General features: G+C 57.8%; 1 protein-coding gene across 1 annotated transcript; it reads left to right on the top strand.

The window, feature by feature from the left end:
* PARP10 (poly(ADP-ribose) polymerase family member 10) lies at nt 1-26,558 on the top strand. Its single transcript, XM_060243031.1, is given in 14 exon segments — nt 1-70; nt 1,280-1,545; nt 1,548-1,635; nt 1,810-1,874; nt 1,877-1,971; nt 1,973-2,058; nt 2,856-3,092; nt 6,979-7,841; nt 9,576-9,788; nt 17,184-17,286; nt 17,618-18,565; nt 18,694-18,833; nt 25,053-25,227; nt 25,729-26,558. Coding segments are annotated over 14 exon segments (3,651 nt in total). The 3' UTR covers nt 26,031-26,558.
* The last annotated feature ends 1,138 nt before the right edge of the window (nt 26,559-27,696 follow it).

Genomic DNA, 27,696 nt, shown 5'->3' with positions numbered 1-27,696 from the left:
ATGAGTGTTCTGAAGTTTTGTGTTTCCCAGGTGGGTGTGGGCCCAGTTCAGATCGAGAGCACAGCACGTGGTGAGGGAGGGAGGGGGGACTTGGGTCTCTCCCTGCATGGTTTCCCATCCTGCAATGGCTGGTGGGGGGGGGGGCTAGAGCCGGCTTGGGAAGTGCTTAAGAGTGGCGGCCTCTGATCTAGAGCACTGGTTTGATTCCATCCATCACATATAGATAGTTAAAGGAGAGCAATCCCAGGAGTCCATTAAAATATCTTGCCCAAAGACAAGCAGGTCACAATCAAGGACCCCTTCAAAGAAGAGGCACCTAATCTGGTTTCCAGACAATCACTACCTATTGCTCCTGATAAGGCTGCACACTTATTGCCTTGTTATCTTATAACACCAAACACAATATAAAGTTAGCTAAGCTTTATCCTACACCTTGTGTGTGTGCGCGTGTGTACAAAATACATGTACCCCCCTCCTTAGCTCATTCTTACTTTTATCATAACAAAGAATATCTTAAAATAGTGATTTCAAGTGTTCCATGCATATGAATCTCTGTTGGCTGCCAACTAAAGCCCTCCCCGTCTTTGAACAATACCTTCTGCTCGGACCTTCTTGCCACCCTCAGGACATTTCTCCCCCCCCCCCACCCCGGGGCCCCCAACATATCCCACGTCCTCCTCCACTGACGCTGTTTTGACTGTTCCTAACCCGGGGTGGGGTGCCCCCTTTGCTTCTCCTCCAAGCTGTTTCCTTCCTGGGCCAGACGTGGGGGGCGGGGAGGGGTGTCCCGACACCCCACGGCGCCCTAGGCGACTCTGCCTGGCGCCCCCCTCGGCGCGTGTTAATTTCAAAGCCGGAAGGGGCTCTCGTGCCGCGTTCCGCCACCCAAATCCTCCCCGCCTCCCCCAGCGGACCGGGCGGCGGCACTGAACCCCGCAGCTGTGCGCCTGCCTCTCTGCGCTTGCATCCTTGCCTGGAAGGCCCGGCGCCCCCGGCTGGGCCCGGGCGTTTGCCAGAGAGAGGGAGGGAGAGAAAGGCGTGCTCTTGCCTGCCTCTGCGTCCCAGCCCGGGTGTTCCTCGGGAGGTCTCTCTGGGGGGGGAGGGAGGAAGGCTGCTCTGCTGCCCGGCTGAGGGGGGGGCGAGGAAGGAGAGCAGCAGCAGAGCCGTGTCGTTGCGGGGCCGCCGTCCGGGAAGGAAACCCGCCCTTGGGGGCTGCCTTTCCCTGAGTCCGAGCCGGCCGTTCCCCCTCCTGGCCGTTTGGGGTCTCCCGCCCGGGAAGGCCTGCCCTGCGGGGCCGTCGGTCTTTCTCGACGCGAGAAAGCGAAAGAGCCGTGGCGGTCGCAGGCGCAGAAGGCGGGGGTGCCGCAAAGGCCTGTGGGGGCTGTAGTTCCCCTTCCGGCCGCCGCGAGCGGAGGGGCGGGGCGGGGCGGAGCCTGCGGGCTTTCGCTTTCGGTTGGCGGCGCCCATGGCTGCGGCGAGGCGGCGGCGGTGGAGGTGCGGGGGGTGCCGCCCGAGGTGGCGGACGAGCTGCTGGTGCTCTACTTTCCGAGAGCCGGCGGCGCTCGGGCGGGGGGCCGGTGCAGAGCTGCCGTCGGAGGGGCAGCCGCGCCCGCCTGCGCTTCGAGAGCCCCGACGGTGAGCCCGGCCACGAGGAAGCGGCCCGGGCGAGCGAGCGAGGGGCTTCCCCGCTGGCCGAGCCCAGAGAGCCGCGCCCCTCCGGGGTCCCCGTCGGCAGTGCTGGGGCCGCGGGCGGGGGGGGGGGGTCTGGCTCTGCTGCTGTCTCACCCCCTCCCTGCCCCCCCCCCCCAGACGCCGAGCGGGTCCTGGCCCGCGGCAGCCACACCCTGCAAGAGGCGCGCCTGACCGTCCCAGCCCGGCCGCCCCGCGCGACGAGGCCAAGCTGCTCCTGCGCGGCCTGAGCCCCCGGAGCCCCCCGGAGCTGCTCGAGCGCTACGTGGAGGGCCTGCTGGCCTGCCCCAGGGGCCAGTGCGTCGTCCGCCGCAGCCCCCGCCGGGGACCAGGCGCTGCTCCAGCTGCCCCAGCCCGTCAGCCACGCAGGTGAGCCCCCCGCCATGCCTGCTCCTTCCCGCTGCCTGCGGGCTCCCCAAACCTGTTGAGTCTGGGCAGGGGAAGCCTCTGTAGCTTGGCCATGGGACCAGGACGGGACTGCACAACGTAGGCCCACCCCAATGGAGCTGCTGGGGTTTGGCCCCCACGTTTCTTCTGTGCACTGTGGGGAGGGTGGGAGCTGGGCTCTTCTCCCCCCACCCCCTGGCTATTCCTGCAGCCCCCCCCCCCAATCTCCCTTGCCTTAAGTCCCACCCCCCTCAAGGGAGGACTGAGGACGGAGACAAGAGACTGGGCAGTTGTCGCTAGGGGCTATGAGGGGAGGAGGCTGTTGACTGCTCCTGCCACCCCTCCCCTGCTCAGCTGGTTCGTGGGCCCTTTAAACGGGTGGGAGGGGCAGCAGCTCCCACCCCATCTACATTGCCCCCAAACTGTCCGGGGGCCAGGCCCCATGGGCCCCTGGTTAACTGCTGGCCTGCTTGCAGGGTTCTTCTAGGCCCACTTTGGAGGTGGAAGGCCCTCCAAACAGCCTCTTGGAGCCAGCCTGCCCCCAGGCCAAGGGGCCAGTGGAGCAGAGCCTCCGGCTGTCCTCTAGCTGCAGAGGGGAAGGGGTCTCCAGGGTGGGCTTTCTCCCAGCCCTGCGCAGTCTCTGCTGTGGGGGGGGGGGGGAGGACGGGAACACAACAAGCCTTCCTTTCTGTGCAGGAAGCGGAGGTGGGGGTGGGGAGACCATTAGTGGTCTGCAGCCCCCTGGACTCAAGGCTCCTTCCTTCCCCTCGCCCCGGCAGAGTTCCTGGCTTTGGCATCGCGTGTGCAGGATCTGCCCCTGGAGGAGGCCAGCCTGGAGCTGGACTGGGTGGAGCAGACGGACAGCCTCCTGGTGGCTTCTCGTGGGGGCGGGCGGCTCAGCCAGGACCTGCTGGAGCTCTACTTTGAGAGCAGGCGCAGCGATGGGGGTCCCGTGCAGGCCGTGAGGCTGCTCCAGGGGGGCAAGGTGGCCGTTGTTTCCTTCCAGGACCGTGCAGGTGAGCGACTGGGCGGTGACTCGGGAGAGCTCCTCCCCTGCCCCAAATTGGTGCTCTTGGCTTTCTGGCTGCAGACAGGGTCTGGGTGGGGCTCCTGCCCTCTGCAGTGCCCAGTGGGGCCCCCCCAACCTGTTGCTTGGGGGTGAGGGGCAGATGGTGGGCTTCCTTGCAATGGTAGTGGGGAGGGGACCCCATCGGCCCAGGCATGCCCGGGTGAGTGAGTGAGTGAGTGGGCAGAGCGCTGCAGGGCAGCCGCGTTGGTGTGCCAGAAACGGCCAAATGCAAGTCCCGGAGCCCCCTAGAGACCAACGTGATATTTGAGGGTCTGCGCTTTGGTGAGTCTAAGCACCCTTGTATCTGGCACAGGGAGCTGGGACTGTTGAGAACTCATTTCCTGGAAATCTGGTTGTTCTCTAAGATGCAGCTGGACTTGAACCCAGCTCTTAGTAGTGGTCCCAGGGCAGGCTCTCTTGCACTCCTCTCTAGATGTCAGCAGGCTGGAGCCCTCCACCGTGTGGGCGCTGGTCTCCCCAGAATGCATTGCGTGAAGTCAAGCCTGATTCGTCCTGCATCCAAAGGAAGTTCTCGTTCCGGGTGCTGGTTTTGCACAGGCAGGAAGCCTGGCAGGGCAGCCCCCCCCCCTCTGCTGGGAGGCTCTCTGTGCTTCTACTTGCTCTCTCCCCCAGGCACCAGCAGGGGGGGGGCACTAGATGGCCCTGGGAAAAGCCTGCTGCAGGTGGGGTGGGGGTGGGGGGATGTCACAGGATGTGGGCAGTCAGTGCTTGTGAGGGGCACCCCCTGCCCCTTCTGGCTCTCTCCAGACCGACACTCAGAAAAGATCAGACCGCAGCAGGTTTGGGGAATCCTGCAGAGGAGCCCCACAAAGTCACATGGGAGCCACAATGTAATTTCCTGCAGGTTATGGGGGCGGGGAAGAAGATATTGTTTTATACCCTGCCCTCCACTCTGAATCTCAGCATCCCAGAGCAGCTCACAACCTCCTTTAACTTTCTCTCCCACAACAGACACCCTGTGGGGTAGGTGGGGCTGAGAGAGCTCTGACAGAAGCTGCCCTTTCCAGCAGCTGCAAGTGGAGGAGTGGGGAATCAAACCCGGTTCTCCCAGATAAGAGAGCTCTGACTGACCCAAGGCCATTCCAGCAGCTGCAAGTGGAGGAGTGGGGAATCAAACCCGGTTCTCCGAGATAAGAGAGCTCTGGCTGACCCAAGGCCATTCCAGCAGGTGCAAGTGGAGGAGTGGGGAATCAAACCTGGTTCTCCCAAATAAGAGAGCTCTGGCAGACCCAAGGCCATTCCAGCAGCTGCAAGTGGAGGAGTGGGGGATCAAACCCGGTTCTCCAGATAAGAGTCCGCGCACTTAACTGCTACACCAAACTGGGTCTCCTGTGGGAAGTTATGTGTAAGGTTTGGCAGTTGGTATAATTGGATACTATGCAACTAGAAGTACAGAATGCATGTGCTCCTTGTTGTTGAGCAGATTGTACTCGACGCCTTATTGGTTAAGGGGTATGACGTGTATGAGGAAATAAAAGGAGGTGAGGAGGGATCATTCATTCCCTGTGCAGCTGTACTCGAGCATGCTTTGCAATCTTTAAATCTGTCTCCTGCCTACCTTTCTTCTTCACACCATTATATTGTTGGGGCTGGACTCCGACAGTCTCCCAGAAGCTGCCCTTTCAAGGACAACTTTGCCAGAGCTCTGGCTGTCCCAAGGCCATTCCAGCAGGTGCAAGTGGAGAAGTGGGGAATCCAACACAGTTCTCCCAGATAAGAGTCCGCACACTTAACCACTACACCAAACTGCCTCTACGCCAAAGTGGCGCACTTACCACTACGCCAAACCCCTCTCTCTGGAAGGCTGCAGAGTTCTTGCAGTGGAGTAGCTAGACGTCTGTGGGGCTGGTGCAAAGGCGGCAGAAAAGGCCATGGCCAGTGAGGGGCCCACCCTTCCCTACCCTCATCTCGGCCTTCTATAGCCCTCCCCCCCATCATTCCTTTGGAGCCTGGCACGGGGCAGCTGGCCTTGACAGAGAGCTTTGGCCTTTCTCACCTCTGCGTGGGCCTCTGCCTGTGGCCCCAGGAGCACGAGATGAGCCAGTGCTGGCCCAGAGGCAGCAGGCAGGTCTCTGCAGCTCACCTGCAGGAGGCTTCCTGGTTCTCGGGCTTTGCCTGGGGAGTCAGAGGGGCTTCCCGGTGAGCTCTGGGATTTGGGCGCCTGAGTGGCGGCTGTCCAGGCGAGCCCACAAGACCACCCCGTCTGTGCCGTAACTAAGAAAGGGTGGTGGTGAAGGCGCAGCGCTCAGGGCAGCTGCATTCTTTGGACTGGAACACCCCCCCCCCTTGCCCTCCTGGGCCAGAGCCTCTTCAAGGACCGGAAGGGCTGCTGTCATCTAGAGGGTGGTGCAGAGTTCTTTTCTGTGGCCACAGAAGGTCGGACCGGAACCAATGGGTTGAAATTAAGTCAGAAGAGTTTCCAGCTAAACATTAGGAAGAACTTCCTGACAGTCAGAGTGGTTCCTCAGTGGAACAGGCTTCCTCCTCGGGAGGTGGTGGGCTCTGCTTCTTTGGGGGTTTTTCAGCAGAGGGTAGATGGCCACCTGACAGCAATGAGGATCCTGTGAATTTAGGGGGAGGGGTTTGTGAGGTTAGAGGGGTTCCTCAGTGGAACAGGCTTCCTCCTCGGGAGGTGGTGGGCTCTGCTTCCTTGGGGGTTTTTCAGCAGAGGGTAGATGGCCACCTGACAGCAATGAGGATCCTGTGAATTTAGGGGGAGGGGTTTGTGAGGTTAGAGCGGTTCCTCAGTGGAACAGGCTTCCTCCTTGGGAGGTGGTGGGCTCTCCTTCCTTGGAGGTTTCTCAACAGAGGCTAGGTGGCCATCTGACAGCAATGCAGATCCTGTGAATTTAGGGGGAGGTATTTGTGAGTTTAGAGTGGTTCCTCAGTGGAACAGGCTTCTTTTGGAGGTGGTGGGCTCTCCTTCCTTGGAGGTTTCTCAACAGAGGCTAGGTGGCCATCTGGCAGCAATGAGGATCCTGTGAATTTAGGGGGAGGGGTTTGTGAGGTTAGAGCGGTTCCTCAGTGGAACAGGCTTCCTCCTTGGGAGGTGGTGGTTGGGGGGTTTTCAACAGAGGCTAGGTGGCCATCGGACAGCAATGCTGGTTGTGTGATCTTTGGCAGATCATGGGAAGGAGGGCAGGAAGGGCTGCCTCAGTGCTTGGTTCTCGTGGCCCTTTCTGACACGCCCTGGGAAATGCTGATTGGCACCTTGGGGTCAGGCAGCCATTTTTCTCCAGGCCAGTCTGGCCAGGGCTCCTGGAGAGGGGCTGTGGGGTTTTCTTTGCTATCTCCAGGGCTTGGAGCCTGCAGGGGTCGGTGGTGTCTGTGTAGGGGGCAGGTACTTGTACATTTCCTGTGTTGTGCAGGGGGTGGGACTAGATGGTCCCTTCCACCTCTCTGATTCTGAGACAATAATTTGTCGAAGGAAAGTGGCCCTTTGCTTTTCCCTTCCTCCGCTGAAGAGAGGGTCACTCCTGCAGGGCTGGGCTTTGCCTGCTGTGGGGGTCCTGAGCAGATCCCCCCCTTTCCGCTGAGCCCTGGTGGGACAGTCTGGCCAGTAGGAGGAGCAGGGGCCAGACTGGGTGCCGGAGGGTCCACTGCAGAGGGGGCAGTTGCTGCTGCTGCTTCTTTCTGGCACAGGGTCCTGGGGGGGCAGAGACTTGCCAGCCCCCAGGCCAGGAAGGAGGTAAAGGGCAGCCGGGGAGGGGGGGAGCTCTTGGCCAGTCCAGAGGGGGCGTGGCTGCGGGAGCAGCAGGGAAGGGGTCTCAGGCCCACGGGTATTTCTGTGACTGCTCTGCTTCTCTCCGCAGTGGCGGGGAAAGTGCTGCAGAGAGACCACCAGCTCCAGGGTCACCACTTGGACGTCTCCCCTCACTATGACTTTCTGGAGCCCCCTGAAGGCGAGGAGGAGGATGCAGAAGCCACAGCCTCCACAGAGGATGGTGGGGTCCCTTCTCTCTGCGTGCCCCTCCCGGAAGCAGCCGTGCGGGGCCTGCTGGAGGTGCCGCTTGTTCTGCAGGAGCTGGGAGCCCGGGCCCCCGCGTGTGGCCTTTGCCTGGAGGGAGCAGGGCTGCGCATCTCGGGGGGGGATGAAGCCCACCGGCAGCAGTTGCGGGAGTGCATCGCAGAGGCCTTGCGGGGAGTCGTCCGGGAGCGCCTGCCCTTCTCGGCCTGGGCCCTGGCCTTCCTGCGGCGGGAGGATGTCAGGCAGCACCTGGCAGAGCTGCTGGAAGAGCAGGGGCTGGGGGCCTGCTACATCCCTGCTGAGGAGGAGGAGGGGGTGCTGGTGGTGGCCCTGAGGCCCTCTGTGGCCCGCCAGGCAGCATCCTTCCTGGCCTTGGCGCTGGCCTCCTTCTCCCTGCCCGTGTCGGAGAGGCAGCTCCTGGCCTTGGCCTCACCGCGCTGGACCCAGGTGCAGGCAGGGCTGCGATGTTGCGCCACGCGCCTGGCGGAGAGTGGTGCGCACTTGGATGGCCTGACCCTGCAGGGGATGGAGGAGGAGAACATGGCGTGCCTGGCGGACTTCCTGCGGGATGGCGTGCCCGATGAGGCCGTGGTGGCCATGGAGGCGGGCACTCTGCGCTTCCTCCAGCTCTACTACCAGGAGATTTTGGCTGGCATTGCCAATGTCACCCTGCTGCCACTGGAGGGCGCTGACATCACGGGCTTGCGGGTAAGGCTGCTCTGGCGCGCTTCCTCCCCCCCCCCCACCACCTCCCTCGGCTGCCTGCTCAGCCCTTGCAGGAAAGGGAGCGTCTGAGGCCGCTTCTGTCTTTGGGTGCTGCAGGTTCAGATCCCAGCAGGCCCTCCTCAGCTCTGGAGAGCTACAGCCCAGAAAGACCTTTGAGGCTCGGCCCCAAAACTTCTGAAAGAAGCACGTGACCTCGAACACCCACAGAGTGCCTTTCTCTTCTCCCCCTTCCCCCCACCATACCATCCCTGAAAAAGTGGGGCTGAGCGGCCACAGGCTCCTCTCCAGTAGCGTTTATGGGCCAGACTTCATGGGGTGTGAGAATTAAGACAGTAACAACCACCCTGCTGGACCAGACCAGGGAGGGGCCATCTAGTCCAGTCTCCTCCTGTCTCACACAGTGGCCAACCAGTTCCTCTGGAGGGCCAGCAACAGGGCAGAGAGGCTGAGGCCTTCCCCTGAGAACAACATCAGAAGAGTCCTGCTGGATCAGACCAGGGAGGGCCCATCTAGTCCAGCCTCCTGTCTCACACAGGGGCCAGCCAGTTCCTCTGGAGGGCTGATAACAGGGCAGAGAGGCTGAGGCCTTCCCCTGAGAAGAACCCCAGAAGAGCCCTGCTGGGTCCGACCAGGGAGGGTCCATCTAGTCCAGCCTCCTGTCTTACACAGTGGCCAACAACAGGGCAGAAAGGCCGAGGCTTTCCCCCGAGAAGAACATCAGAAGACCCCTGCTGGGTCAGGCCAGTGAGGGTCCATCTTGTTCAACCTCCTGCCTCACGTAGGGCCCAACCAGTTCCTCTGGAGGGACAACAACAGGGCAGAGAGGCCGAGGCCTTCCCCTGAGAACAACATCAGAAGAGCCCTGCTGGGCCAGGCCAGGGAGGGTCCATCTAGTCCAGCCTCCTGTCTCACAGAGTGGCCAGCCAGTTCCTCTGGAGGGCCAAGAAAAGGGCAGAGAGGCAGAGGCCATCAAAAGAACATCAGAAGAGCCCTGCTGGGTCAGCCCAGGGAGGGTCCATCTAGTCCAGCCTCCAGCCTCACACAGTGGCCAGCTAGTTCCTCTGGAGGGCCAGCAACAGACAGAGAGGCTGAGGCCTTCCCCTGAGATGAGAGCCCTGCTGGGTCAGACCAGGGAGGGTCCATCTAGTTCACCCAGTGACCGACCATTTCCTTGGAGGGCCAAGAGCAGGGTGTAAAGAGGCCGAGGCCTTCCCCTGACGTTGCCTCCTTGCTGTGGGAGTGAGAGGTTGGCTGCCTTTGAACATGGAGGTTTCCCTCAGCTCCCACAGCTCGTAGCCCCTGCTGGACTCTCCTCCCTGAATCTCTCTCATCCCCCTTTAAAGCTGCCTCTGCCTGTGGCCTTTGCCGCTTCCCACCTGTAGGGCCCAATTCTGCCCCTGGAGCTCAGGCCCCCCATCTGGGTGGGCTTTCTGCCAGGGCTGTTCCGAGTACGGCAGGCCGAAGGAGGGTGTTGCCTGAAGGGGGGACTGGAGCAAACGTGCAGCATGGTTTCCTCTGGGGGAGGGTGACTGAGAGGCACACACTGTGGTCTGGGGTGTCGAGGGGGGTTGTGGATTCGAGTCCTTCCTACATCCGTAAGCTGCACGTGAATCCAACGGCTGCTCCTCTCCTAGGTGAGGACATGAAGGAAGCAGCTTCCGGGTGAGAAGTGCTTGGCGGGACACCGGCTGACTCTGGCCTCTCTTCTCCTTGCAGCTCAGTGGTGAGGCCGGGGCTTGCCGGGCAGCTGCTGAGCTGTTACAGAGCCTGGCAGGGGCCATCCACACCCAGACCGTGACCCTGCGGCTTCCTGGCATCTGCCGCTTCCTCCTGGATGGGCGTGGCCAGGCCATCGTGCAGAAGCTGGAGAGGCGTTTCCACTGCACCATCGGGTTGGAGAGGGTCCACTGGAGCCCGCTCCTTTTGCAGGTACGAGTCCTCTGAGGTGTTGGGATGGCCCTCTGCCCACCAGGAGGGAAGAGGGGGCGCCTCACCTGGGCACCAGTTGGAAGGGACCAACCCCCTGCAGCACAATGCAGGAACTTCACAAATACTCTCCTGCACACAAACACACATCCCCAGGGGTCCCGGCTCCATGCCCAGAAGATGGCAAAAACCCTCCAGGACCCCTGGAAGAGCTGCCCTGGAGAAAAATTGCTTTCTGACCCCAAAGTGTCAATCAGCATTTCCCTGGGCATGTAAGAAAGGACCGCGAGAACTCAGCACTGATGCAGCCCTTCCTGCCCTCCCTCCCTCCCGTGATCTGCCTCATTCACAGACTCAGCATTGCTGTCAGGTGGCCATCCATTCTCTGTCTAAAACCCTTCGGGGAAGGAGAGCCCACCATCTCTCAAGGAACCGCTCTTAACTGTCAGGAAGTTCTTCCTGATATTGGATTGAAAACTCTATTGATTTAATTTAAACCCATTGGTTCTGGTCCAACCTTCCGGGGCAACAGAAAACAATTCCACACCATCGTCTATAGGACAGCCCTTCAAGTACTTGAAGATGGTGATCATATCACCTCTCCGTCATCTCCTCTGCAGGCTAAACATCCCCAGCTCCTTCAACCTTTCCTTGTAGGACTTGGTCTCCAGACCCCTCACCATCTTCTTTGTCCTCCTCTGGACCCCTTCCAGCTTGTCTATATCCTTCTTAAAATGTGGTGCCCAAAACTGAATACAATACTCTAGGTGAGGTCTAACCAGAGCAGAATAAAGCAATACCATCACTTTGCATGATCTGGATGCTATACTTCTGTTGATATAGCCTAAAATCATATTGGCCTTTTTAGCCACTGCATCACACTGTTGACTCATGTTCAGTGTATGGTCCACTAAGACCCCTAGATCCTTTCCCCACATTCTACTGCTAAGACAAGTCTCCCCCATCCTATAACCATGCTTTGGATTTTTCCTACCTAAATGCAGAACTTTACATTTATCCTGGTTACAATTCATTTTATTTGGCTTAGCTTAGTTTTCCAGCCTGTCAAGATCATCCTGTATAATGACTCTTTCTTCTACTGTATTTGCTACCTCTCCCAATTTAGTATCATCTGCAAATTTAATAAGGATTCCCTCAATTCCTTCATCCAAATCATATATGAAGATGTTGAGCAAAACAGGCCCCAGGTGTCACGGCTGGGGCCGGGTCAGGCAAAGTCCAGAGGCAGTCCGAGGTCTGTAGCCAGTAAGCAGGAGGGTCCGAGGCGCCAAATCCGAATCACTGTAGAAGTATCGCAGGTCTGAGGTCCAGAAGCCGAGGTCAGGGAGTCCAGAAGTCCAAAGCCAAAGTCAGGGAGTCAGGAACCAAAGTCAAGCCGGAGTGGATGCTAGAATGTCAGGGAGATGACTAGTTGCTTCCACAAAGCTTCCTCCCAAAGCCCACAGCTATATAGCCCTCTGCTGGCTGTTGCCCGTTTGGGCTAATTGCTGGCTCAGGGAGGCAGCCAGGATCCTGTTACCACTCAAGCATCCTTGCTCTTAGAAGGGCCAGAATCCTCTCAGAACTCAGGGCTCAGGGAGCGTCTTGCTTGTGAGCGTGCCGCCCTCCTCCGATCCCTGAGGTCCTGCCGGAGGCGGTCACGCACACGAGCCACCCGAGAGGGCGAGGCAGGGGGGCTGGGATCTTCTCCAGCAGGAGGCAGGGGCACTGGTGCAGGTGGCAGGGGCACAGTTTCCTCATCAGACTCAACTTCCTCTGAAGGGTCCCCAGCACCCATGACACTATCCCCCCCCCCAGGGCCCCCCTCCGTCGAGGGACCTGGAAGGTCGGGGTGGTCGTTGTGGAACTGGTGCACCAAGTCCGGGGCATGAAGATTGTCCTCGGGCTCCCAAGACCGGTCTTCTGGGCCGTATCCCTCCCAGTCCACCAGGTACTGGAGGCCTCCACGATGGTACCGGGAGTCCAGGATCTGGCGCACCTCATATTCTTCCTCGTCATCCACCAACACTGGTGGTGGCGGCGGTGGGGAAGGAGTCCGAGCTGGGTCAGGGGGTGCAGCCGGAACAAGGAGGGAGCGATGAAACACGGGGTGAATGCGGAGGTGGGGTGGCAACTGGAGCCTGAAGGCGACGGGGTTTATTTGTTCAACGACGGGGTAGGGTCCAATGAACCGTGCATCCAGCTTGTGAGACCGACCAGGCCGGCGCAGGTAGCGAGTTGAGAGCCACACCTGATCCCCCGGCTGCACTGGAGGGCCTTCTTGCCTCTTTCGGTCCGCAGCCCGTTTATATGCCTCCTTGGCTTGCTGTAGCTGCTCTCGGAGCAAGTCTTGGCTGGCACGGAGTTCTTGCAGGTAGGCATCGACGGCGGGGACATTCGTGGGTGGTAGGATCGCTGGGAAGAACCGAGGGTGGTACCCGTAGGTTGCAGCAAACGGGGTCATTTGGGTGGATGAATGGACCGCGTTGTTGTATGCAAACTCCGCTAGGGGCAATAGAGTGGTCCAGTCATCCTGCTGGTAGCAGGTGTAACAGCGGAGATATTGCTCTAGCGTGGCATTGGTGCGCTCTGTCTGGCCATCTGTCTGTGGGTGGTAGGCCGAGGACAGGTGCACTCGAGTACCCAGGCTGGAATGGAGGGCTTGCCAGAACCGAGAGGAGAACTGAGGGCCCCGATCGGAGATCAGATGGGCTGGGAGTCCATGCAGACGAAAGATGTGTTGCAGGTAAAGCTGGGCCGTCTCCTGAGCTGTGGGGAGTTTCGGGCACGGAACAAAGTGGGCCATCTTGGTAAATAGGTCGACGACCACCCAGATACAAGTCTGACCCTTGGAGCGTGGAAGTTCCGTGATGAAGTCCATCGAGATGGTATCCCAGGGTCCTGAAGATGTGGGCAAGGGCTGCAGCAACCCTGAGGGTTTGGCTGGGATGTCTTTGGCCCGTCGGCAGACGTCACAGGAGCTGACATAGCGGGCAACATCAGCGCGAACTCGTGGCCACCAGAATTCCCTTGTCAGCAAGTGGGTGGTCTTATGCTGTCCAAAGTGCCCGGCGGGTAACGAGTCGTGGGTCAGGCGTAGCACTTCTGCCCGCAAGGGCCCGGGCGGCACATAGAGGCGTTCGCGGTGTAGCAAGAGGCCGCCTCGAGTCGTGAACTCCCCTGTTGGGTCATCTTGGAGAGCCTGGAGGTGTTGCTGGACCCAGGGATCATTGGCCTGGCTGGCCCGAATGTCCTCCACGAGTGCTGGTGAAGTGGAGGTGGCTGCAAATACTGAGGGCGGCAGGATTGGAGCAGCGGGCGCGGTCTCAGTTGAGGCAGGGGCGTATTCCGGTTTCCGGGAGAGCGCGTCTGCTTTCCGGTTCTGGGTATGGGGGATGTAGGAGATCCGGAAGTCGAAGCGAGAGAAGAATAGGGACCACCGGATCTGGCGCTGGTTGAGACGGCGGGTGGTCTGGAGGTGTTCCAAGTTCCGGTGATCGGTGAGCACTTGAACAGGGTGGCGAGCCCCTTCGAGGTAATGTCGCCAAACCTCAAACGCCGCCTTGATCGCGAGCAACTCCCTCTCCCAGATGGTATAGTTCCTCTCTGCAGCAGTGAGCTGCCGCGAGTAATAGGCGCAGGGCTGTAGTGGCTGGGACGGCTCCTCGCGCTGGGACAGCACTGCTCCCAGGGCCACGTTGGAGGCATCAGCTTCCACCGTAAAGGGAAGCTGGGGGTCGGGGTATCTCAGGAGTGGCCCGGTGGCAAAGCGAGTCTTCAGGGTGGAGAAGGCGTTATCGGCCTCTGGGGACCAGTGGAAGGGTTCTTTGGGGCGGAGTAGTTGAGTCAGGGGTGTGGTCAGGGATGCGTAGGCCGGGATGAATTGCCGATAGTAGTTGGCAAAACCGAGGAACCGCTGCAGGTCTTTGCGATTCTGAGGAGCCTGCCAGGTCAGGACCGCTTCTACTTTTTTCGGGTCCATGAGGATCCCCTGCGGTGACACGATGTGCCCAAGGAACTCGACGGAGCGCAGGTCGAAGTCGCACTTCTCCAGCTTGGCGTAGAGACCATGGGCTCGTAGGCGCTGCAGGACCTGGCGGACGTGCTCGGCGTGCTGGGCAGGATTGCGGGAGTAAATTAGGATGTCATCCAGGTATATGATCGCGAAGCGGTCGAGCAGGTCCCGGAATATGTCATTCATGAACCTCTGGAAGACAGCGGGGGCATTGGTCAGTCCGAAGGGCATTACCAGGTGCTCGTACTGCCCGTATCGGGTCCCAAACGCGGTCTTCCATTCGTCTCCGGGCCGTATGCGCACCAAATTGTACGCTCCACGGAGGTCCAGCTTGGTGTAGATTTGGGCCCCCTTTAGGCGATCCAAGAGTTCAGGGATCAGTGGTAGAGGGTACCGGTCGCGGGTGGTGATCTTGTTCAGGGCCCGGTAGTCATTGCACAGCCGGAGCTCCCCACTTTTCTTCTTCACGAAGAGCACTGGAGCAGATAAGGGAGAGGTTGAGGGTCGGATGAATCCGCGTTTCAGGTTCTTGTCCAGGAAGTCTCGCAGAGCTGCCAACTCCGGCTCCGACATTGGGTACAGACGCCCCACCGGGAGTGGTGCCCCAGGTACCAAATCAATGGCACAGTCGTAGGGCCGGTGAGGGGGAAGCTGATCAGCTCCTGTCTCTTCAAAGACATCAGCAAAGTCCACATACTTCTGAGGGAGCTGAGGACCACCACTCGGGATGCCAGCTGCTAGAGTGGTGGGAGGAGTCAGATGGGGGCATGGGTCTCGGAAGCGTAGTTCCTGCTGGGCCCAGTCCACGATGGGGTTGTGCAGCTTCAGCCAGGAAAGGCCTAGAATCAGCGGGAAGCGAGGCATGCGGGCGACATCAAACCGCAGCTGTTCTTGGTGCTGCTGGACGTGGAAGGTGATGGGACAGGTCTCCTGGGTGACGGGGCCAGAACGGAGGAGGCGCCCGTCAATAGCCTCCACCAGCGACGGAATCCCTTTTGTCTGCACAGGGATCTGGTGCTGCTTCACAAAGGCGGCATCTATAAAACAGTGGGCCGCTCCCGAGTCCAGCATGGCATACACGAACAGCCAGCGTTCGTCAGGCAGACGGAGTTTGACTGGTAGCAGGAATGGCCCTGGGGTATCAGCCCGCTGTTCGGAGGACCCAGCTAGTCGCCCCAGGCTGGGGGGTCCACTTACGCCTGGGGCTGCCCTTTTGGCGGCGGTGGCAGCGAAGGTCCAGGTATCCGATGCTTAGCAGGGCAGCCAGAGGCATAGTGGCCTGCCGTGCCGCAGTAGAGGCACCGATTCTGCGTGCGGCGTCTGGTCTTTTCCTCTGGGGTCAGGCGGGGTCGAGCAGCTCCAAGCTGCATAGGCTCGTCCTTGGTGCTGGTACTAGCTGGGGACGGGCGAGGAGCCAAGTAGCACGGCGCAGGGAGCTGGCGCCCTCTGGTCTTGGCTTGGCGGCGACTTTCCAGGCGGCCATCGATGCGGAGGCAGAGGGTGATAAGTTCTTGGAGCGTGGGTGGCTGCTCCACCCTGGCCAGTTCATCCAGGACCTCCTCTGCCAACCCCTCAGTAAACTGGTCCATCTGGGCAGCCTCATTCCACGCCAAGTCCTGGGTCAGGAGCTTGAATTCAGTGGCATATTGAGCCACCGAGGAGTTGCCTTGTTTCAGTGCCCTGATCTTCCGGTTAGCTGTGGCTGCTTGGACTGGGTTTGAGAAAGCAGCAGACAGGTGGGCCTCAAACCCCTGGTAATCAGTCAGTAGGGGAGAGGACGCGACCAGTAAGGGTGTGGCCCATTTGGCCGCCTGCCCCTTTAACAGACTGATGACGAAACACACCTTGGTTTTGTCATTGAGGAAGTCCCGTGCTCTCAGTTCAAAGTACAGCCGACACTGTGCTAGGAAGGCAGGAAATTCTTCCACGGCACCCCCAAATCTGTCAGGTGGGGGAACTGGGCACTTGGCTGGAGCACTGGCCGCAGGTTGTTGCTGCAAGTGCACTACTGCCTGTGTTAGCTGCTGTACCTGGGCTTGGAGCGCAGCCAGTAGTTCTGTGGTTTCACTTGCTTCAGCATCCATCCTGTGGAGTGGGTGTTTGTCGGTGGAAGCAATCTGTCACGGCTGGGGCCGGGTCAGGCAAAGTCCAGAGGCAGTCCGAGGTCTGTAGCCAGTAAGCAGGAGGGTCCGAGGCGCCAAATCCGAATCACTGTAGAAGTATCGCAGGTCTGAGGTCCAGAAGCCGAGGTCAGGGAGTCCAGAAGTCCAAAGCCAAAGTCAGGGAGTCAGGAACCAAAGTCAAGCCGGAGTGGATGCTAGAATGTCAGGGAGATGACTAGTTGCTTCCACAAAGCTTCCTCCCAAAGCCCACAGCTATATAGCCCTCTGCTGGCTGTTGCCCGTTTGGGCTAATTGCTGGCTCAGGGAGGCAGCCAGGATCCTGTTACCACTCAAGCATCCTTGCTCTTAGAAGGGCCAGAATCCTCTCAGAACTCAGGGCTCAGGGAGCGTCTTGCTTGTGAGCGTGCCGCCCTCCTCCGATCCCTGAGGTCCTGCCGGAGGCGGTCACGCACACGAGCCACCCGAGAGGGCGAGGCAGGGGGGCTGGGATCTTCTCCAGCAGGAGGCAGGGGCACTGGTGCAGGTGGCAGGGGCACAGTTTCCTCATCAGACTCAACTTCCTCTGAAGGGTCCCCAGCACCCATGACACCAGGGCAGATCCTTGAGGCACTCCACTTGTCACTCCTCTCCAAGAGGATGAGGAACCATTCACAAGCACTCTTTGGGTAAGAGCAACTAGTTAACCAGTTACAGATCCACCTAACAATAATAGGATCCAAGCCACATTTTACCAACTTGTCAACAAGAATAGTATGTGGAACCTTATCAAAAGCTTTAGTGAAATCAAGATAAACGATGTCTGCAGCATTCCCCTGAACCCAGCCAAGTAGTCATTTATTCCAAAAATGTGATCAGGTTACTCTGACATGACTTGTTCTTGAGAAAACCATGCTGGCTCTTAGTAATCACAGCCATCTTTCCTAAATGTTCCAGGACTGACTGACAGATAATAATGTTAACGTCACCTAGCATACGAGCCCCTCCCTGCAGAATGGTAGTGTTCTTATTTTTAATTATTGGCGTTGTAGTAGGCTTTGAAGTTTTGTCTTGCTCCCCCATAGGATTTAGTTTAAAGCCCTCCTTATTAGGTTTGCAAGGCTGGCAAAGGCATTTTGGGGTGGGACACAGCTGCCAAGGCCCACATGGGAATAAAAGAGCCCCTAAGGCCTGAGGGGGTTGTGCTTTTTCTGGACACAAGGCCACTTGGGAAAAGGGACTGCTGGTGCCAGGGCCTCTCTCACCTGTGCCCCTTCTCTGCAGCACGAACTGGAAACGTCTCAGAGGCCTCTTGCCCTGAGCTGCCGACGGGATCCCTCGCCAGAGTCAGAGCAGCCCCAGGCCCTGCACAGCAAAGCCAGCATGGGTAACCAACTGCACTGCTGCCCTCCAGCCCTGGGACCCCAAAAAGGAGAGGCTGGACCTGGGGCTCGGAGGGGTTGGGCTGCCCTCTGCTGCGACCCACTGACCACTCTGGCAGGGGGAGGTTCAGTGTTGCTGCCCAGACTCAAGCCCTCCACGGGGGGCCACAGAATCTCGGTTGTGCTGTTCCCCATCCTCACCTGATGGCTCCAGCCTGAAATTAGGAGGGGTGTGGATTTGTGGAAGCCTCCCCCCCCCCCCGGCCACGCGTGTCCCTGGTCCATTCCTGGCTAGCAGTTCCTTCTGCCCTTTTCCTGCCCTTGCTCCTCCCCCAGCCTCTTCTCTCTCTGCAGACGAGATCAAGGGCTTGCTGGCGGCTCTCCGGCCAACCTGTGAAGGGGAGGCCTGGGCTGCGGGCAGCAACGAGGTGGAGGAAGACCTTTACTCTGCACCGGAGCCAGAAGCGGCGGCGCCCACTGCTGGCGAGGAGGGGCAGGCCGCTGAGGAGAGGCTGGAGGAAGGGCCCCTCCTGTGCCCGCTGGCTGCCGACCCTGGCGAGGGGGTGGCAGAGGAGGCTGAGCTGCTGCTGGCCATCCAGCAGTCGATGGACAGTGCCGGGCAGGAGGAGGAGGAGCTGCGGCGGGCCCTGGCGGTCTCTCTCCACTCTTACCAGCAGGAGAGGGCCAGTCCTGACGCTGCCCTGCAGGTGGTGCTGAGCATCTCTCTGGAGGAGGCCCAGCAGACGGCCGACTCGGCCCAGCTGCTGCTCTGTGCACCTTCGGCGGGGGACGCGGCCTGCCTGGTGCAGGAGCTGGAGGCGGCTCTGCAGGCCCAGCTGCGGGAGGAGACTGTGCACAGCGAAGCCCTCTGCTCCCTGCCCCCCCTCTGCCTGGGGTACCGGACCCACCTGGAGCGCAAGCACGCTGTGAATATCTCCCTGGACGGCACTGTGGCCACTGTCCGGGGCTTTGCTGACTACCCCGTGGCAGCCACCCGTGACCTGGCGTTGTTGCTGACCCGGCTGCTGCGGGCAGAGGTGGCCCGGGGGTCTGGGGGCATCTGCTGGGTCCACTGGGACTCCTCGGGGCAGGGGTCTCCCACCCCGTATTCTGCAGAAGCCAGCGCTCTGCTGGAGCAGGCCTGGGGCCAAGGGCACAAGCGGGTAGACGTGTTCTTTGATGGGCATCCCTTCACCATTGATTTTGAGCGCATGGAGGAGTACGACATTGGCAGTGCCCAGACTCTGCCCATTGGCCGTACGGAGCGTCCAGCGGCCGTGCCAGGTAGGTGCCCCTCTCCCAGGGTGAGCCTCTCACCAAGGCAGCCATTGGGTGTGGCACGGCTGGAGTTGGGGGCGGGGGAGATGGGGCCCAGCATCCTTCCCCTCGCGAGCAGCTTCTGTCGTCTGCAGCTCCCCACAGCCCCACCGCCCTGCCAGGCGACGAAGTGAAGCTGATGTTGCTGCCGGAAAGCTCGGAGGAGTTCCAGGAGACGGTGCGCCGGTTCTATGGCACCCTGGAGGAGTTCCACAATAAGATCCGCATCGTAAAGGTTTGCAAAGGGGGGGGGCGCTGGTGTGTCTCGCTTGCCGCTTCGCTTCCCATTCCCGTGTTGCCCTTTTGCACCAGGCCCATGTTCAGGCCGTGGGCTTTGCTGGCAGGGGGCAGCGAGGGAGAGGCGCCACCAGACAGGCCAGTGGTGTGCCGGGGGGGAGGGGAGGGGCTTTCCTGCTCCCCCAAAGACTTTCCTGCTTGGGAATCCTGAATATTGGGATGGTGGGGCTTGGGGGAAAGGAGGGACTGCAGTGGGGCAGAATACCATAGAGCCCCCTCTTCCTTTCTGAAGCAGCCATTGTGTCTGGGGGAACTGACCTGTCGTGTGGAGATCACACCTAATGCAGGGAGATCTCCAGGCCCCACCTGGAAGTTGGCAGCCGTAGTGAATGTGGCAGGACCCCGCCCTCCCAGCATGCAACACCTTCCTCTGCTCTGTGCTGCTGACTCTGCCACCATCACTGAGAGGGAGGGAGGGAGGGAGGGAAGAGTTTCCTCTGGGAGCTCAGAAGAACTGCTAAAGCAGGGGGGTCGAACATGCAGCCCGTGGGCCACATCTGGTCTATGCAGGCCTCAATTCTGTCCCCTGAGCAACTTCAGCTTCCTCTCCTAGGGCTGCTGCTGCTGCTGCTGCAGCCACACACCATAGCTGGCTTCCCGGCCCCCACTCCCTCAGGGGCTCTGTGCTTCCTGTTTCCTGTGTCTTGTCCCCCCCCCCAAAGACACAGAGCTCTGTGGCTGTTTCCTGCTTCATCCAGGAGAGATATAAAAACAAGCGCCCCTCTCTCTCTCACACACACACACAGAGGCCGGGAGAGAGAAAGAGCTTCCCGCAGCAGTTTCGAGACCATTTTATTCCAGGTATAAGCTTTTGTGTACAAGCCGCCACCTCTTTATCCTCCAATTCTTCTGACAACGTTCAGGAAATTATTTTGGCTCAAAATGAAAGGTTGTTTTTTTAAAAAAGATTGGATTTCTCTGTTCCTATCTGGATTTATTTTCTTTGAAAAAGACCCTAATTAGGAATTAGAGCACTTGGATTGAGCCTTGTATCTTGGAGAGTGGAATGCTTTCAGATGTCACATGATAATAGCGAATAATAAAATGGTCACGAGACAGGAAAACGAGCTCTCTGTTCAGTCCTGGAGGGCGCGTCGTCTTGAGCTTTGCCATCAGTTGCCATTCCGCAATCTCTCTTTCTAATCTCCTTTTGAAATTCCTTTCACAGAGAACTGCTCCTCTTAGGTCAGCAACTAATGTCAGACTTGTGTCCCTTTATCCTTTGCATCCTCTTGAACTGAATCCTCCTGCATGGAATTGAGACCTGTCTCATGACCAACGCTGGCATTGCCAGGCCTACCACCCTTCTTTATATCACTCCTAACCCCATCAAGCCTGCTGTTGCCATTTGGCATCTGAAATAATCTTTATAAAGTTTATATCTCTGGTACCTTTTGTGGCGCCTGTGGCCTGCCTCAGCAAAGTGGCATTTATGTTCGGCCCAAATGAGCTTAATGCCTCCGTTGTAGGGCTTCCCCAGTCACTGGAGGGGAAATGGAAACTGGTTGCAAGGAGGAGGAGAAAGCAGGGATCGGAGGGGGGGAATTAAAAAATATTCTCTTCTCCCCCCCCCCCCCAAACTTTGGGTGCATTTCCTGGCGTCGCTGTGAGGAAGACGTGGCCTGCTCGGTCTCCATCCATCCGGGGTCTGGCCAGGACAGTAGAGGCCAATGGGGTCTTGCCTGCCTTCCCCATATTCTCTGGGCCCAGAGAGGGGCTTCTCTCTAGATTTCACTGCTCATTGTTTCAAAAACTGCAGATGACCAACAACTCTCAGTGTTCTTTTTCCTTTTTAGAAAATTACGGTCCTTAAATAAAACCCGCGGGACAGCTTCAGGAGGGGATTGGATAAGCATGTGGAGCAGAGGTCCATCAGTGGCTCAGCCACAGCATAGTGTTGGAACTCTCTCTCTGGGGCAGGGATGCTCTGTGTTCTTGGTGCTTGGGGCGGCACAGTGGGAGGGCTTCTAGTGCCCTGGCCCCACTTCTGGACCTCTTGATGGCACCTGGTTTTTTCCTAACCACTGTGTGACACAGTGTTGGGTTGGATGGGCCATTGGCCTGATCCAACAGGGCTTCTCTTATGTTCTTATGTGACACAGAGTGTTGGACTGGAGGGGCCATTGGCCTGATCCAACAGGGCTTCTCTTATGTTCGTATGTGACACAGAGTGTTGGACTGGATGGGCCATTGGCCTGATCCAACAGGGCTTCTCTTATGTTCTTATGTGACATAGAGTGTTGGACTGGATGGGCCATTGGCCTGATCCAACAGGGCTTCTCTTATGTTCTTATGTGACACAGAGTGTTGGACTGGATGGGCCATTGGCCTGATCCAACAGGGCTTCTCTTATGTTCTTATGTGACACAGAGTGTTGGACTGGAGGGGCCATTGGGCTGATCCAACAGGGCTTCTCTTATGTTCTTATGTTACACAGAGTGTTGGACTGGATGGGCCACTGGCCTGATCCAACAGGGCTTCTCTTATGTTCGTATGTGACACAGAGTGTTGGACTGGATGGGCCATTGGCCTGATCCAACAGGGCTTCTCTTATGTTCTTATGTGACACAGAGTGTTGGACTGGATGGGCCATTGGCCTGATCCAACAGGGCTTCTCTTATGTTCTTATGTGACACAGAGTGTTGGACTGGAGGGGCCATTGGCCTGATCCAACATGGCTTCTCTTATGCCTGGGGCAGTGATGCTCTGTATTCTTGGTGCTTGGGGGGGGCACAGTGGGAGGGCTTCTAGTGTCCTGGCCCCACTGATAGACCTTCTGAGGGTATCTGTTTTTTATGGCCACTGTGTGACACAGAGTGTTGGTCTGCATGGGCCACTGGCCTGATCCAACAGGGCTTCTCTTATGTTCTTATAAGCATAGCCAGCTTCAAGAGGAGATTGGATTAACATACGGAGCAGAGGTCTATCAGTGGGTATTAGCTACAGCTTATTGTTGGAACTCTCTGTCTGGGGCAAGTGATGTTCTGTATTCTTGGTGCTGGGGGGGGTGGAAGCAGTGAGAGGGCTTCTAGTGTCCTGGGCCCACTGGTGGACCTCCTGATGGCACCTGGTTTTTTTGGCCACTGTGTGACACAGAGTGTTGGGCTGGATGGGCCACTGGCCTGATCCAACAGGGCTTCTCTTATGTTCTTATGTGACACAGAGTGTTGGGCTGGATGGGCCACTGGCCTGATCCAACATGGCTTCTCTTATGTCTGGGGCAGTGATGCTCTGTATTCTTGGTGCTTGGGGGGGGGGGGCAACAGTGGGAGGGCTTCTAGTGTCCTGGCCCTACTGATGGACCTCCTGATGGCCCCTGGTTTTTTGGCCACTGTGTGACACAGAGTGTTGGTCTGGAGGGGCCACTGGCCTGATCCAACAGGGCTTCTCTTATGTTCTTATGTGACAGAGTGTTGGACTGGAGGGGCCATTGGCCTGATCCATCATGGCTTCTCTTATGTTCTTATGTGACACAGAGTGTTGGACTGGATGGGCCACTGGCCTGATCCATCATGGCTTCTCTTATGTGACACAGAGTGTTGGACTGGATGGGCCGCTGGCCTGATCCATCATGGCTTCTCTTATGTTCTTATGAGACAGAGAGTGTTGGACTGGAGGGGCCACTGGCCTGATCCAACAGGGCTTCTCTTATGTTCTTATGAGACAGAGAGTGTTGGACTGGAGGGGCCATTGGCCTGATCCATCATGGCTTCTTATGTGACACAGAGTGTTGGACTGGAGGGGCCATTGGCCTGATCCATCATGGCTTCTCTTATGTTCTTATGTGACACAGAGTGTTGGACTGGATGGGCCATTGGCCTGATCCAACAGGGCTTCTCTTATGTTCTTATGTGACACAGAGTGTTGGACTGGAGGGGCCACTGGCCTGATCCAACAGGGCTTCTCTTATATTCTTATGTGACACAGAGTATTGGACTGGATGAGCCTTTGGCCTGATCCAACATGGCTTCTCTTATGTGACACAGAGTGTTGGACTGGAGGGGCCATTGGCCTGATCCATCATGGCTTCTCTTATGTTCTTATGTGACACAGAGTGTTGGACTGGAGGGGCCACTGGCCTGATCCAACAGGGCTTCTCTTATGTTCTTATGTGACACAGAGTGTTGGACTGGAGGGGCCACTGGCCTGATCCAACAGGGCTTCTCTTATGTGACACAGAGTGTTGGACTGGAGGGGCCACTGGCCTGACCCAACAGGGCTTCTCTTATGTTCTTATGTGACACAGAGTGTTGGACTGGAGGGGCCACTGGCCTGATCCAACAGGGCTTCTCTTATGTCTGGGGCAGTGATGCTCTGTATTCTTGGTGCTTGGGGGGGGGCAACAGTGGGAGGGCTTCTAGTGTCCTGGCCCTACTGATGGACCTCCTGATGGCCCCTGGTTTTTTGGCCACTGTGTGACACAGAGTGTTGGTCTGGAGGGGCCACTGGCCTGATCCAACAGGGCTTCTCTTATGTTCTTATGTGACAGAGTGTTGGACTGGAGGGGCCATTGGCCTGATCCATCATGGCTTCTCTTATGTTCTTATGTGACACAGAGTGTTGGACTGGATGGGCCACTGGCCTGATCCATCATGGCTTCTCTTATGTGACACAGAGTGTTGGACTGGATGGGCCGCTGGCCTGATCCATCATGGCTTCTCTTATGTTCTTATGAGACAGAGAGTGTTGGACTGGAGGGGCCACTGGCCTGATCCAACAGGGCTTCTCTTATGTTCTTATGAGACAGAGAGTGTTGGACTGGAGGGGCCATTGGCCTGATCCATCATGGCTTCTTATGTGACACAGAGTGTTGGACTGGAGGGGCCATTGGCCTGATCCATCATGGCTTCTCTTATGTTCTTATGTGACACAGAGTGTTGGACTGGATGGGCCATTGGCCTGATCCAACAGGGCTTCTCTTATGTTCTTATGTGACACAGAGTGTTGGACTGGAGGGGCCACTGGCCTGATCCAACAGGGCTTCTCTTATATTCTTATGTGACACAGAGTATTGGACTGGATGAGCCTTTGGCCTGATCCAACATGGCTTCTCTTATGTGACACAGAGTGTTGGACTGGAGGGGCCATTGGCCTGATCCATCATGGCTTCTCTTATGTTCTTATGTGACACAGAGTGTTGGACTGGAGGGGCCACTGGCCTGATCCAACAGGGCTTCTCTTATGTTCTTATGTGACACAGAGTGTTGGACTGGAGGGGCCACTGGCCTGATCCAACAGGGCTTCTCTTATGTGACACAGAGTGTTGGACTGGAGGGGCCACTGGCCTGACCCAACAGGGCTTCTCTTATGTTCTTATGTGACACAGAGTGTTGGACTGGAGGGGCCACTGGCCTGATCCAACAGGGCTTCTCTTATGTTCTTATGTGACACAGAGTGTTGGACTGGAGGGGCCACTGGCCTGACCCAACAGGGCTTCTCTTATGTTCTTATGTGACACAGAGTGTTGGACTGGAGGGGCCACTGGCCTGATCCAACAGGGCTTCTCTTATGTTCTTCTGTGACACAGAGTGTTGGACTGGAGGGGGCACTGGCCTGATCCAACAGGGCTTCTCTTATGTTCTTCTGTGACACAGAGTGTTGGACTGGAGGGGGCACTGGCCTGATCCAACAGGGCTTCTCTTATGTTCTTCTGTGACACAGAGTGTTGGACTGGAGGGGGCACTGGCCTGATCCAACAGGGCTTCTCTTCTGTTCTATGGAAACCTGGGGCTTCCACTGCTAGGCTGCAGCTTCCTTGGGCTGGGAGTGGGGGTGGGGTCATAACCTGGGCCCTCCCCCCAGAGAAAGTGAACCCCCCCAAGCCAGTGGGTGGCAGCAGGTGTCTGGTCTTCTCAGAGGGGGGAGGGAGAGCAGATTTATCTCTCCACCCTCCCATGCCTCTGTAGAGAACCTCTCCCCATTGGATAGCTCCCTCCTTTTGCAGCGTAGCCCCTCCCCCTGCAGACAGTGGTGCATTCTGGGAGTTCTTGGCTCCCTCCGCGCCTTCAGTGGAGAGGCTTTCCCCCTTCTCCTGACCAGTGCACCTTCTGGTGTTTGTTCCTGGGGTGATCTCAGCAGGCCCAAGGAGAGACCTGGGTGTTCCCCCCCCCTCCCTGACCTGCTCCCCTTGCCTCCTCTCCCCTCCCCTCCCTGGCAGGTGCAGAAGCTGTGGCACCCCCTCCTGTACCAGCAGTACCTGCTGAAGAGAGCAGCCATGGAGAAGGCCTGCGGGCACGGGGAGGTGGAGCGCATCCTGTACCACGGTACCACCGAGCAGTCCAGTCGCGAGATCTGCCAGTTCGGCTTCAACCGCAGCTTCTGTGGCAAGAACGGTGAGGGGCTCCGGGAGCCACGGGGGGGGCGGGGGGGGAGGCAAGGCTGCATGTCCTCAGCAAACTGGGGAGGGGGGCTTTACTTACCCCCTGCTTTTCTCCCCAGTGGGGACCCAGAGAGGCTCCCCTGCCTTTTATCCCCACAGCAATCCTGGGAGGGTAGGCTAGGCTACGCCAAGAGGCTGTCTCACACCTCCTGGACCTGCCGGAGTGGCACAGTGGGGACCTCTGGGATTTCAGCCCCCTTGAGGTGAGGGGGAGTGAATGCCTTCACTTGAGTGGGTGGGAAGACAGCCAGAGCCTCTTTCTGGAGCCCATTGCATTGGCCTTATTTCTAGTACATAAATAAAATTTGAATGACAAACAGGGAAGTATACTCAGTGGAGTTCCCCCCACACAGACCCTGCTTCTCCCCAACCTGGCTGCCCTCTTTCGATGCTGCGTGGCCACGGCATCCCTCCCCCCGCCTCTGATGGCCCACTGCTGCTGTTTCCCCCCCAGCCACACGCTACGGCCAGGGAGTCTACTTTGCTGTGCAGGCCTTCATTTCGGTGCAGGAGCAGTACTCACCCAGGAGTGCAGACGGCAACAAGTACATCTTTGTGACACGGACTTTGGTTGGAGACTACACCACCGGCAGCCCACAGCTGCGAGCACCACCCCTGCGGGAAGGAGACGCTGCGTTGCGGCGCTACGACAGTGTGGTGGACAACCTCCAGGCACCCTCCATCTTCGTCATCTTTCACGACACACAGGCCTACCCCCAGTACCTGGTCACCTGCCAGCGCTCGAAGCGACGCTGACGGGGATTGCAGGATGGAGCAGCTGGCTGCAGAGGGGAGGGCCCTGCTCTCTCTGTCTCGGTGTGTGTGTGTGTGTGCTGTGGTTCTCTTCAGAGTGTCTCTTTCTCAGGTGTACCTCGGTGCCCTTCTGATCCAAAGTGTCCTTTCTGTGCAGGGAAAGGGAAGGCTCAAGGTGTCTTGACCAGATGGCCTCTTTTTTGGCCCCTTATTTTTGAATTGATGAAGTTGGGCTCATGGTGGGGGGGGGGTCTCGAAAGTGGGACATTGAGGCTCAAACTGCCTCGCTTGTCTTGCCCTGCCTCACTAGCTATTCTCTCACTGTTTGACTGGGCAGTAACAGGGTGGAGTGGAGGGTTACGGCAGGGGCAGCAATGTGAAATCTCAGTGTTCTTCCCCTAATTTCTGCATAGCTAGCCAAACATCACGGCCAAATTCAAAAGACTGTCTATGAGGGTGGGGTTTTTTTTGTTTTATTCTTTGGCACACTGCTGTTCTTTTGCTAGCCCAGTAAATGGCCTGAATTCTTCAGTTTTTTGCACCCCTTTGTATTATTGAGTCTGCGTGGTTGTCTTTAGAGGCTGGGGTCACACTGCAGGGGCCTCGGAGGGCCTGGCGCTGGCTGCCACCACTCTGGGAGGGGTCTGCATGGGAGGGCCCAGAGCACCCAACCAGCCCCGTCTCTTCCTCATTAGTAAATGCCTCTTAACTGTGACGTGAGGACCCAAGCAGTATAACAGCAAAAGAAGTTTGATCCAAGTGGGCAGCCGCGTTGGGCTGAAGCAGTAGAACAATGTAGGAGTCAAGTTGCACCTTTAAGACCAACAAAGTTTTATTCAGAATGTAAGCTTTCGTATGCATGTACCCTAGGCATGTATTCATGGCCCCTGTACCCTATCCCCTCATCTGAAGAAGTATGCGTGCATACGACAGCTTACATTCTGAATAAAACTTTCAGGGTGATACTTGACTCCTACTTTGTTCAACAAAAGTTTATTATTAGTGCTCTAAAACAATAAGTGGGAAATAAAGAATTAGTGCCATAGTGAATATGAAGAAAGGTTCATATTTAGTGCCATTAGTGCCATAGTAAATATGAATAAAGGTTGGTGCAAATAAACAAAAGCCCTGACGTGTTTAGCTATACAGTCCCTACTCTAAACTCACCACTTGTCTTACTGCCTGTTCCAGAGAGCACTCCTGTCTGCAGCCTCTCCAGACAGAACCTCTTTGCCTGCAGCCTCTCCAGGCAGTGGCGGACTGGGTCTAAAAATATTGCTTGCCAGGAGATAAAAGAACTTATATTATATTGGAACTTCTATTATATTTTCAAGCTACTCGAAAGGTCATTAACATTTTAAACATATTGTCTAATGTTTAGGGGGGGGGGCCCACTTGCCATCAGGCAAGCTGACACTCTCCAGGAAAGAAGCCCCTTCCCTGCCTGCGCTTGGCCTTTTTTATGCGCTCCTCCCAGATCCCACCCCTCTCTGGGCCAGTTTCCCTCCAAAACCTGGCCACCCAATCAGAGGGGATCCTGGGAAATGCAGGCTTCCTTTAGTAACTCCTAGGCAGGCTTCTCTGGAGCCTGTAGGCCGCACTAGGCCCAGGAGCATGACAGCTGGGTTTCTAGGGTCCCAGAGCCAGCCTACTTCTTTGGGGTAGTCCG

The sequence above is a fragment of the Heteronotia binoei genome, chromosome 7 (genome assembly GCF_032191835.1).
Source record: "Heteronotia binoei isolate CCM8104 ecotype False Entrance Well chromosome 7, APGP_CSIRO_Hbin_v1, whole genome shotgun sequence".
Taxonomy (NCBI): Eukaryota; Metazoa; Chordata; class Lepidosauria; order Squamata; family Gekkonidae; genus Heteronotia; species Heteronotia binoei.
The sequence above is the reverse complement of the archived record's forward strand: the minus strand, read 5'-3'. Positions and strand labels throughout refer to the sequence as shown.